The sequence below is a fragment of the Alexandromys fortis genome, unplaced genomic scaffold (assembly GCF_014885135.2).
Source record: "Alexandromys fortis isolate MF-2015 unplaced genomic scaffold, M_Fortis_MF-2015_v1.1 scaffold_80, whole genome shotgun sequence".
Taxonomy (NCBI): Eukaryota; Metazoa; Chordata; class Mammalia; order Rodentia; family Cricetidae; genus Alexandromys; species Alexandromys fortis.
Window position 1 is genome coordinate 5241513 of NW_026068174.1, and position 12228 is coordinate 5253740.

The following is a 12228-nucleotide window of genomic DNA, read 5'->3' on the forward strand; positions in this document are numbered from 1 at the left end:
TACAAAGGGGTTCACTCTACCTACCTGCCACCCAGGCACGGGGCATCCCAAGAGTCCCGTGGCCAGATCTGAAGAAGGCAGTGACGGCACAAAGAAGCATCGTCAGTCTCCCTGTCAGCCCTACCTCCTGTGGGCACCTGGTGCCAGGGAGCAGGTTTGGCATATAACCTATGACATATTTAATCAGACAGCCACCCTCCAAAGCAAGTATCACACTTGTTTGTAATTCAAAAATCCAAAGAGGCCCCCAAACAAAAGTTTTTTTTCTCTTAATTATTTTGGTGGCAAAACCTGTTGATCTTTTATCCTCCTACTGTGAGACTACTCATGGGTTTGCTTTGGAAAATATGTATACCATAAGACATTTCAAAATATAAAAGTGACTAATTCCCAGTACTTAAGGCTTCACAGAAGGAATAAGGGCCTACATTATAACTCCCCACTTGACAGAGAGGCTCCTAGCGGTGGACCTGGCTGAAGTCTCCCACGAGTGTGGCTGCGGGTGTGAGCCTGGGCCACCTGACTTAAGAACACTGCTTCCACCCTGCACTCATCTGCCCAAGTTCTCATCTTTAGCTTTAGATGTGGTGCCTTAAGCTGGCCTTGTATAGTTAGAGACCAGGTCTCCAGTCTCACGGGGAGGCCTGCAGCATGCTGGTTAGCAGTTCTCGTCAGCACCAGGCCAGAGCCCAGGCCAGAGCCCATTCTAGCACAGGGTTAATGAAAATCAAGCAACCCCTGGGTCAGCACATAACCCTGGGCCGGCCTGGATCACGTGAGGCTCCTTCGGCTGGAGGAAGCCACCATGAGGGTGCTTAGCCTTCAAGCAAGGGTGGTGAGGGACATGGGAGGTTAGTGGCACACTCGGGTACCTCCTGCCGCACACCGGAGTCTGGCAAGTTGGCCTGCTGCTCTCCAGAGTGGTTCGACTTCAGGTCAGCAGAATTTGGGTCAGACAGCCCTTGTGCTGGGGCTGGGGAGGACTGCTTATTTGGGGTTTCAGGCTTGGCTGGGGATCCTGCTTTCTTTGGAGCATCCACCACATCTGGGGAGCCTGGCTTTCCAGAGGAGCCTGGCTCCTGGCTGGGGGCCTTCTCTCCTCTCCCAGGAGGCTGCTTGCTGCGGGACTTGTGGTCCTTGCCTCGGCCCCGAGACATCAGACTGCGCAGGCCCACGGACAGCTCGTCCTTGACAGCCTCCTTCTTTGTTTCAGGCTTTGGTGGAGCAGGAGGAGGCGGTGGTGGTGGCGGGGGCTTGGGGCTAGAGGCTGCCTTTTCTCCCTTCTTGCCTCGTGGTGGGTGCTCAGGGGACTTGGCTCCTCGGCCTGGAGGCTCCTTGGCATTGCCAGGCTCCTCACCAGGCAGCACCTTGCCCACCACCTTCCTCACTGCATTGGCCACCCGGTTCCGGGACAGACCTTGGGCCTCTTCATTTGGGCCTTCAGCTGAGGCAGCCCCCAGGCCATTCATAGCGAGCGTGGCTTCTGGGCTCTTTGCTCTCTGGGAAGTCTCTGAGGGTGGTGGGCTGGTGGTAGGCTGGGGACTTCTAGGTGGACCACTGCTGTCCTTAGTGCTGTTCTCTAGCTAGAGTCACATAAACACAAGTAGACATGAATAGCAACCCACATCCCTACCCAGCTCATGTACACAGGACACAAGGGGTGCAGCCTCAGGCCTTAAGACAGAGCTTCATTCACGCACGGAACAACACACAGATCCAAAAGCTCCCCTCCCCAATCTCTCCACCTTCTAGAGTCTAGACATGCAGACAGAACGAGTACATAGAAAATCATCCCACTGCCCACCCCCAGAAGTCGTGGAGGGAACTGGAGACACCAACACAAAGGGCCCCAGAGCCCAGCAGCACCCTAGAATTAAGTCTTTATGTCAGGGTCACAGCTAACACTCAGCAGGACTGAAGTGAGGAGATCAAAGTCTCAGGCCTGTCTCTACCAGTTTCCTGCGGTGGCATCCCTATTTCTTCATCACTCAGTTCTCTAGACAGTCAGAACACAGCCTGACTAGCCTGAGGAAAGAAACTGACAAGATACCCCTCTTGAGCCAAGCTTCTCCCTAAACCCAGATCCTCTGTTCTATGGCCAGTCACAGTCACCTTTACCCGATGCAGAGACCCCAGTGCTGGTGGTGTTCCCTCCTGCAAACTTCCCACGGGTTTAGTCCTACTTCCCAGAGGGCATATGTGGAAATGATGGGGGGAAGGGGAGGCAACTCCGGCCCACAAAGGGTTAAGTACCCCAGTAGCCACAGCTGTACTCCCTGCAGAGCAGGGTCCTGGCTCTGCTGGGTAGCTGAGTAGCTGGGCGCTACCCAGACTCTGGGCACCCAGGAGTTGCCTGGTATAAGTTGGCACTCTCCATGTGGGGGTTCCACCCCCTCCCTGACACTCTGCCAGGAACTGGCTGAGGTGGCCACTGGGAAGGCCATAATGGCTAATGGCAGGGCAGAGTTTCCTGCAAGGCTAGCCACACTGCCTGGGGAGGATTCAGGTCACTTCAGGGCCGACCAGTGACGTGCTACTCACCAAGCCGTAGCTCAGGTCTCGATCCCCCAGCGGCTATGATTTTTAGATCACACTGCTGTGACGATCTAGCTGCCATGCCTGGCTACAGGCTCACAGATGACAGACCGACCACATGCCGAGGGCACCTCACTGCCTAGCACAGCTGAGTCAGAGGCCTTAGCCCAGGCCTCTGCTCTAGGGAGGTTCTGCTGCAGCGGTGAAGGAGGGGGGCTGGACTGTGGCTCTTCTGAAGCTTTGTAGGCCAAGAGTATTCTGGGGCATGTCAGGGTACTGTGGAGCTGGCCATGGCACCAACTGCCAGGTCTTTCTCCCTTCCGACTCCTGGCTTCCCTCCTCTCCCCTCAGTGAAGATGACGTCATGACCGTAATTGCTAACACATACATAGTATTTTGCCTGCTAGACGCTCCCCTAAGTACTTTACGTGCTATTTTTGAAAAAGAAAAAAAGAATCTTCCTCACATATCTGAAACCACAGGTTAGCCTTGGCCCTCCAGGACAGTTTACAGGGCCAAAGGAAGCCACATGCCTGGCTAATCAAATCATCCCAGGAAGTAGGGGCAGCCAGGACAGCTATCATTTGGGGCGAGGAAGCATTCGTGCTCCAGTTTGCCCACCCTGGCAATGACTGCATCCTCTCTTGGACACATCTGGACTACTGCTCAGAAGATGTGTTCCCCTCACCCTGTATGGGTCCAGCTTTCTTCAAGGCCTCTGTCTCAAGGTGGTAGGGGGCTGGGGACATTGGGCAGCTGTGGGCAGCCTCCGGGATGTGCTTGAGAGAGCTGAGGGGTGGGGTGGAGTGGAAGCGGCAGCGGCAGTGGCAGCTGCAGAGAATCCCTCTGTGCCCTTGTCTCGGGCCACCCCGTGCAGGCTGAGAGTCCCAACAGCTGAGCTCTCATTTTGTCAGTGCTCACTGACCTGAGAGTTTACCCACCTAATCCCACCTGCCCAGAGGGTCCAAGAAACCAAAGCTGAAGGAAGGCAACTAAAGGGAGCCGGAGGGAAGACAGAGGGGTGGGCCCCGAAGCACCATGGCTTACCCCCCACTCCATACACCCGGAGTAGAGTCACACACACACACATTGCACTTTGTACCCCATTACTGATAATTCCCTCTAACCACACCAGCAACAATGGAAGGGATGAAGCCAACCCATCAGAGACATGTGCACACACCCATACTCATGTACATGTGCACAAACATGCATACACACACACACACACACACACATCTCAGGGAAGCACTTACGGCCCCTTCCTCTTTGCCAGGAGGGCCAGGTTTTGCCAGAGATTTGTCCTCCTCCTTAACCTAAGGGAGCAGACAGAGAAGTCACTGGCAGGTTCAAGTTGGGAGACCTGCTACTCAAGTCTAGGACGAAAAGATGGAGGGGTCTTTCCCTGAGAAGCAGAGCAGTGCCGGGCTGGGGGGGGGGGTGTCTGAGGAAGGCATAGCTTTTACTTATGACTGAAACCGTGCAGAGACAGTGTTTTAAGAACTAAGAGTCTTCATGGAAGTAAAAGCTAAGGATGCTGGGGGGCTCAGTGGCCAGCCCACTGGGGCTGTCAGAAGTCCATATCATGGCTTGGGGGGTCACAAAATTGCCAGCCATGCAGATGGAGGAAGGAACCCCAAGATCAGGTGAGGTATGGGGGAAAGAGACATGCCTGACTAGGGTCAGGGTTTGTGCTACAGCAGGAGCGGGTAGCCTGAGTCAGACAAAAGGTGCAGTCAGGGGAAACAGCAGGCCATAGCTGTCTGGGGAAAGACTGAGGATGTCGCTATGTAGATGCTTTCAAGGTTCCTCCTGTTCAGAGACTGGCTGAGAATGGACTCCAAGGTGCAGGCCCCACTGTCAGAAGAGCCTGCCCTTCTAGATCTTCTCAGCATCTCTCCCTCCTAAAGCCCAGGCAGACCCAGGAAATTTAGTGGTCCTTCTTTCCCCAGGCAGCTCTGTCCCTAAGCCCACAGCACCCTCAGCCTGCCTTGCTTTCCCAGCACAGTAGGGGAGACAGGCGACCTTAGCAACATCCAGAATCAATTATCCAATAGCAAAGTGAGGCTGTCCATTTTCAACCAGGGTCCGTGGTCAATTTTGAGCTCCAATTAGCAGTGCCTGGACACTGTCCAGCATGATGGCCACTGCGGTACTGAAGCTGCATCTTGTCCACGAAGCATATTCAATGGGTCCAGAGTTCACTTAGCTCTCCCTGACATGGACAGAGGGAGGCTGGCAAAAACTCACAGAAAAAATAACCTTTCTACTTCAGAAACGGGTCTGTGCAGAGAAGGGGAAGGGAAGGGCTGGGTAAAGAGGATATATGCAGGGTAGCTAGGTCAGCACCTGCTGCCCTCCTCACCCCTCCCCACAGAAATCACCATGCATTAGCCCCCAGGCACACAGGTTAGAGGATAGCAAGTATTCCCAAACCACACAGACACTTCCATTAGTGCGCACAGTGCTGTTAGCTTGGTTTCAGATATGACCCAGATTCTAAGTTCACTCTGAAACCCTCACCAGCTCCAAACCTGTCCTTTCTCCAGTAGCTTGTGTTTGGGGTCCCAAACGGTTGTCCAAGGGGAGGCATTGGGAACCTTGGTTGCCCACCAAAGTGTCTGGGACACTGGGCTCAGGTCTGAGCTCAGCTCTAGATTTAGCCTCAGGCTGACTCACGCCCCTCCCCCAAGGTTCTGGCTGCTGTAGGTCATTGTCCAGCCAGAGACTGTGCATATGCACAAAGGCATGCCCAAGGCTGCCACAGCTTGAATTACTCTCCGGACCCAGATGCCAATTGGCCTGGTGCCCCCACTCTCAGCTCCTTTCTTCTTCTGCCCACCTCAGCCCCCAGACTCGGGGAATCTGAGTTCCCAAGGCATCAAGGCCGAGCCTTTCCCAGAACCCCACAGTCCCAGGGCTGAGTCTGAGCCACAGGCTGTAGTAGGGTGTGGAGCGGTGGCACAAAAGGCAGCTCAGCTTACAGAGGTGGAGCGCAGGGAGGAAAGTGACTCAGCACAGGGGCTCATCCAGACAGAAAAGGGCTCCCAAAAGCCACTGTGCCCCCAAATGCACACACATGCTCCAATCCATTGCTAGCTTCACCATGCCAAGCACATTAGAGAACCAAGATTTTGAAACTCAACTTCCCTTTTGCTCCCAAAAGGCAAATCGTGATGAAAAGGCCATAGTGCTGAAGGCAGCCTGCACCCTGAGTCAGAGAAGAAATAGGGGCAGGGTCTCTCAGGGACTCCGAGTCTTCCTAAGGGTCAGGACCCGCTGGGACAAATGCTGTAGGTGACAAGAGGAAAGGAAGATGGAAGGAAGGAAGATCACAAACCCAGGTCACACTCTTCAGCATGAGGAATGAACTGCTGGAAGAAAAGAAAAGCAAGGTGGGTACAGGGCAGAGAACGTCTAGACTGTGTACAGGGCGAGAACGTCTAGAAGGGGTACAGGGCGAGAACGTCTAGAAGGGGTACAGGGCGAGAACGTCTAGACTGGGTACACGGTGAAAACGTCTAGACTGTGTTCAGGGCGAGAAAGTCTAGACTGTGTACAGGGCAGAGAACATCTAGACGGGGTCAGGGTGAGAACATCTAGATTGGGGAGCTATGCATCCTCAGATAAAGCTTCTTCACCTCACTGGGCCTGCTGGAGAAGCAGGGGCCAGACTGGTCTAGACAACGGATAAAGTCATTCCCACATCCAGCACTGTAGGGGTTGGCGGGTGGAGAGCTGCCCAGGCCCTTGATTCTCCAGGAGGCAGAAACCTTCCAGAAAAGAGAGGTGTATAGGGTGGCAAAACTCTCCCATTTGCTGTTCCTCCTGACCCTCGACACCAGAGTGTGCCCTTGCCCAGGAGATGTGTCACTAAAGAATCACTTCGAGTCAATGGAACTGGAGATCTTGCTTATTCCTATAATTGACAGTGATGAATAAATAGAAATTGGTTTTGTTTGGAAATGCTAAGTAAGGATGAAAGCTAGGGCCTCACACGTACTAAGCAAAGGCTCCACCTAGGAGCTATGCCCTAGTCCTTACAGTTTTTGTTTTGTTTTTTAAGAGAGGGTTTCTCTGTGTAGCCAGGGCTGTCCTGAAACTCACTATATAGATCAGGCTAGCCTGGAACTCACAGATCTGCCCGCCTCTTCTCTCCGAGTGCTAGGACTAAAGGTGTGCACCACCACCGCCCAGCCCTCTCCACCATTTTTAACTGGTTCTGGTGACTTCTGTCTTACTGTCCAGCCAATATGCTGCCAGCTTTAAATTTATTTAATTAACTCATTTGCTCTTTGAACTCACAGCCAAGTTTTCCTATTGTTTAGGGAGATCCCATCTGACCCAGAAGGACATCTGGCTCCTCCCTCTGCTCCAGCTGCTCCAGGGAGCCTCACGCTGACAGCAGGTAGGGATCCCCAAAGGACACTGTCGCTTCCATGCCTTGGGAAAGAACCTTCCAAATCTCTCCTCTCTTCCTTACCACAGCTCGGGCCCAGAAGCAATCTATCTTCACCCAATAGAGAACAGAGCTGGTGGCATTGCCTCTGTAACAGTCACCCCAGATACAAAAACATATTTCTCCTAGAACTAAGGACTTGCTGTGGAGAAAGGGGTACCCAGAGCAAAGGACTCTTGCTCAGACACATTTCTGCTCCAGGAATTTCAGCAATTTCTCACACCGATTACTGAATGTGGAATGCCCACACCAAGATGGGCCCTATACGAGGTATTTACCATCAGCTCCCTCATTTACCCGTCCACTCATCATTCCCTTCTTCCATCCATCTATTCACGGGTGTGCACTCACCCACACAGAAAAGTATGGAGGCCAGGGGTTGATATCAGAATGTCTTTCTCAATCATGCCTCAACCTTGTTTCTTTGTTTATGTATGTGTGTATGTGAGAGTGTGTGCACACGCGTGTGATCAGAGGACGGCTGGCAGAGTCAGTTCCTGCCTCCTTCAACCACGTGGGCCCTGCAAACCGAGTTTCTGAACTTGTAAAAGGGAGACTCCAGTATGTCCCCATCGCCTTCTGAGGCCCTGGCCACCTCTCTCTCTGTGTCATTTCTGACCTCTTCCCTTGGAAGAAAGGGAAGGAAACCGCCACTGCTGAGCGTTCTGAGCCAGGCCAGGCCAGGCACTTCATCCCTCTCTCTCCTGGCAGCAGCCCACTTTACGGGGGAGGGAAAGGGGGAGTTGCCGAGAGGTCCCCAGCCAGGAGGGGTCTTGGTAACTATGTCATTCTCTCACGAGGATTCCCTCCTAGCAGTACTCTCTCTTACCCTTCACACCATTAGACACAAGTGTTTGTCACATGAAGATACTGGAGACGGGTGGGGGCAGGGTTTTGGCCCAAAGCTCTTTCCCGCATATAGACCACAGAGAATAAGGCTTGTCCATGCTGATTCTCAGAGGCGTGCCACAAACAGGAGAGGTGTATTCCCAACTTAGCAACCATGAATAGAGAGCAAACTCCATGCCTGGGGCCCAGCTGAGAAAGGCGGAGCCTGGCTGAAATGCACCATCTTCTGGTCCAGCCAGCCCATCTGCAGGAATGTATGTCCAACGAGCTGACTCCAAGAGACAAAGAGACCCCACAAGCTCATGCAAGCATTTTTTCATAGATGCGCTCCACAAAACAACTTCAAACTGCAAACAACCCACGGGACTAGAATCAGAGACGGTTGGGAAAACGATGGCTTCAGCCCAACACATGGCTGTGCTGCCATTTAAACCGACAAAGATGTGGACAATGAAACCATATGGAAAATTCCACACAAAATGACATCAATCAAAGGGAACCAGAACATAAATAGCATGCAAATGGGTGATCATGATAATTTTGGGAATGGCGTGAATTAGACACAATGGACGCACCTGCTGTTTATTTTGCTGTGCGTTTGTTACTTACTGCTTGTTTTTATTGTAAGGATGGCTAAATAGTCAATAAAAAAAGAAAAAAAAAAAGCTAGAGGCATTTGTTCTCAAAGGGGAGAAATCTGCTGAGAGTCTGTCTACCCTCAGCCTCAAAGGCGCCTGTCATTCAGGGAGTCGAGGCTGGGTTTTACTCTCCCCCGTGCCAGCACCCACCACTCTCCCATAGTACCACAGTTCCCAGCACCCACCACTCTCCCATAGTACCACAGTTCCCAGCACCCACCACTCTCCCATAGTACCACAGTTCCCAGCACCCACCACTCTCCCATAGTACCACAGTTCCCAGCACCCACCACTCTCCCATAATACCACAGTTCCCAGCACCCACCACTCTCCCATAATACCACAGTTCCCAGCACCCACCACTCTCCCATAATACCACAGTTCCCAGCACCCACCACTCTCCCATAATACCACAGTTCCCAGCACCCACCACTCTCCCATAGTACCACAGTTCCCAGCACCCACATACATGGCAGCTCACAACTGTCTATGACTCCAGTTCCAGGGGATCTGACACAGATATATGTGTGGGCAAAACATACACATAAAAATAAATAAATCTTAAATAAAAAGAAAGAAAGAAATTAAGAAGGAAAGAAAAGGGGAGCTCAAAGACCCTAAGAATAATCCTATCCACTGGGTAGCCCCTCAGTCCAGGAATGCCCAGTCCGGGCAGATATGTTAAGGCCTATGTGTCTAAGCCAGGCATCCAAGCCCCAAGAGCATCAAGTAACTCCCAAAGAGAGACTGTGTCTAGAAGGAACCAAAACATCAGTAGCCAAGATAAGTCCCCCAGCCTGTCCCCCTGTGCTCTTCCTTCTCAAGGAAGCCCAGAACCATCTCCTCTCTCTTCATCCCATTCTGAGGCACAAAAGGCAGATCTCAGGAGACTCTCCTGGACAATCTCAAGTGAGCACCACCTAACTAAGCAATAGGGGTGGAGAAAGGAATGAAGGAGAAGGAAAGAAATAATAACAGCAGCAGGAACGTCCTGTTTGCAGTGCTGGGGAATCAGCACCAGGCCTCACACACGCTGGACAACCAGTCTGCCACTGAGCAACGCACCCAGCCCCGACAGCACATCTTTACTGAGCATCTTCTTGGCGCTAGGCACTGTGTTGCCCCAACAAACATTGTCCCATTTGAGGCTCACAACATCCCTTTGAAGCAGACATGAGTTTTGTTTTACAAATAAGCAAAAGGAGCCCCAGAGGATCATGTGACTTTCCCAGGGCCTCACACTCAGATCTGTCCTTTACCAAGCCTTTAGGGCTTACTTTAAGGAAAAGTGGCCAGCCTTCCCCTAAACCTCCCCATCATGGGCTGTCCACATCAGCAGCAACAGCTTGGGTAGGAAGCAGTGGTTTCCATCGAAGACCTGGCTCTCCACTCATGACCTGAGTACTCTCTTCAAAGAGCTTCTTTAGTGGAGGGGAACTGCAGGGAAGGGCCTGAAGGCCACACTGTCAGTCAGCCAGAGGAAGAAAGGAAAAGGAGCTAGCCCTCAGGGTCAGCTCTAGCCAGAGCCCTCCCCCACTGCAGGGCGGAAGAGAAAGCAGCAGAGAACCCTGGGCCACTGCCCACCAGCCGGGAGGAAGCAGGTGCGCTGGGATGGCTTCCTGCAGTTGCAGAAGGGCCAGGGCTTCCTCTGACAGACAGACAGGCCTGCTGGAGGCCTCCCCTCCCTGCGGACACTCAAGGCTTCTCTGCAGGGCACTCTGCCATCCTGCTAACATCATTTCCCATGGCCCTGAATCTGTGACAGTCAAGGTACTGGTGGCCTGGGTATCAGGAGGGGGTGGGGAGTAGGCCAGAACAGAGCAGGAAGCAGCCCGCTCACAGAGTGAAGAGCTCTCTCAGGCACCACCCTGCTCTGACCACACACACCTCTACAACGGTGCCAGTTTGGGAGCCAGGACAGGGCAATTCCTTGGGAATGGAGAGATACAAACACTATGGGCACATCTCAGGCTCCTGCTACACCTCCACACTAGGCCAGCCCACACTCTGCCAACTGCTGACTCAATTGAAAACCTTACCCTTAGTGACTGGGGGAATAGAGGGGAGGGAAGAGGGCAGGGTGGCCTGGGAGGCAGCTATGTCTCTCCTCACTTGCTTTTTTAAGGAACTTACTTCTCTGGAATAATCTCTGCTAAAAGAGAGCCATGTGCAGGGAGGATGGCTCAGTAGGTAGAGACACTTGATGCCAAGCCTGAGGATCTGAGTTTGGTCCACAGAATTCATATGGTGGAGGCACAGAACTAACTTGCACAAGTTGTCCTCTGACCTCTGAACACACGCCGGGCGCGCATGCGCACGTGCACATAGACACATATACACACAAACACACAAAACTGAAAATAAAAAGGTTTCTTTAAATTAAAATAAAAAGAGGCTCACAGACAAGACATCCCTGAGATGCCACATGTGTCCCTTCTAAGTATCCCGGGTACGGGAACAGAAGAGGCCATGCTGGGCTCTTCCTGAAGATAGCAAGAAGACTCCAGCCAACTTCAAGGACCATCCCCTGTCAAGCGCCTTTTTCTGTCTAGAGTAAGAGGGGAGAAGGGGTAACAATACCAGCCCAAAGCAGGACCAAAGTCTCCAAAGAGATGCTTGGGCTCGGGCTTTGGAAGAATAAAAGCCTCCATAGCAATCATTACTGTGGGCAAGACATGCCTCGTCTGCGGGGTGGCGGATCAGCCCCAGGAAACTGAGGTTTAGAAGACGATTCCCCACCAACGCTCCCCAGATCGTGAGTCAGGCAAGATATGTGGCTTGCCTCTTAGAGGTTTTGAGGCAGCTGGAGCTGTGTACTACCCCTTCAGCCGAGTAACTGAGAGAGGAGCCCCAGGGCGGCGCCACCCCTTCCTCGCCATCTACTACCACATCTGGGGAAATAACAAGACATCTTCCTTTTCTAAATGAGGAAACACTATGGGGATCCCAGGACATTTCCGGGGCTGGGGGTCAGAAGGACACTCACCCGCATGGCCTGGCCTGGAGCAGCCCAGAGCAAGGAGTCTCCTCTCTCTGCTGCTCCCGTTAGCTGCTCAAAATAGCACAGGCTGCAGCCCCGCCCCTGGTCCCCTCCCTCTCCCAGGCCCCTCCCGCTGCAGCTGCCCAACCCTGCCAGGGCTGTGGAGACAGCAGAGGCTGGAGGACTGCAGGTACCAGGTATGCCCACAGCCAGAGAGCAATGGGGTCTAGGTGGAGGGGAAAGGGGGCTATTCAAATAAGGGTATGGGATGAGACAGTCAGTGTCCTGGGGTTAGGGACCGAAGACAGAAAGGGTGGCACTTTCCTTCTGACACACACTCAGGCTCCTGGACAGCTGGGCTGATACGGCCCCTAAAAATAGCAGAGGAATTTGAGACCTGCAGCCCCCGGCCCCACAGGCCAAGGCTGAGACTAGCACGAGCAGGCTCTCTCAAATCACACATACTAGCAGGCATGAAGGCCATCACAGCGCAGTGGACTTGAGAACACTTCAGTCATACACCTAACTATGCTGTCTAATTAGTGTATGGAGACACTAACCCTGCATCCAACGTGACATGAGGCTGATCTCAACTAGGTCCAGGCAGCGGCCACGCAGCAGCTCTGTAAGGTCCACGGCAGAGAACCAGATATCAGGCTGAGGCCTCCTGATACCGCCTCATAATGAGAGATGAGAAGAGAGAGAATCAATTGCTCTCTCTCTCTCTCTCTCTCTCTCTCTCTCTCTCTCTCTCTCTCTCTCTCTCT

The 12228-nt window shown here is 52.9% G+C and overlaps 1 protein-coding gene across 9 annotated transcripts in view; it reads right to left on the minus strand.

Moving 5' to 3' along the window:
• Positions 1-12228, minus strand: part of Myo18a (myosin XVIIIA) — a 100810-nt gene that overhangs the window by 50742 nt on the left and 37840 nt on the right. The window contains exon 1 of one of the 9 annotated variants that reach the window (XM_050128575.1): positions 11468-11489. The exons of the other annotated variants lie outside the window; for them this stretch is intronic. Coding sequence (XP_049984532.1) covers positions 11468-11473 — 6 coding nt within the window. The 5' untranslated portion in view covers positions 11474-11489. Of the gene's footprint in view, positions 1-11467; positions 11490-12228 lie in introns of those variants that run through there. 9 annotated transcript variants of the gene reach the window in all.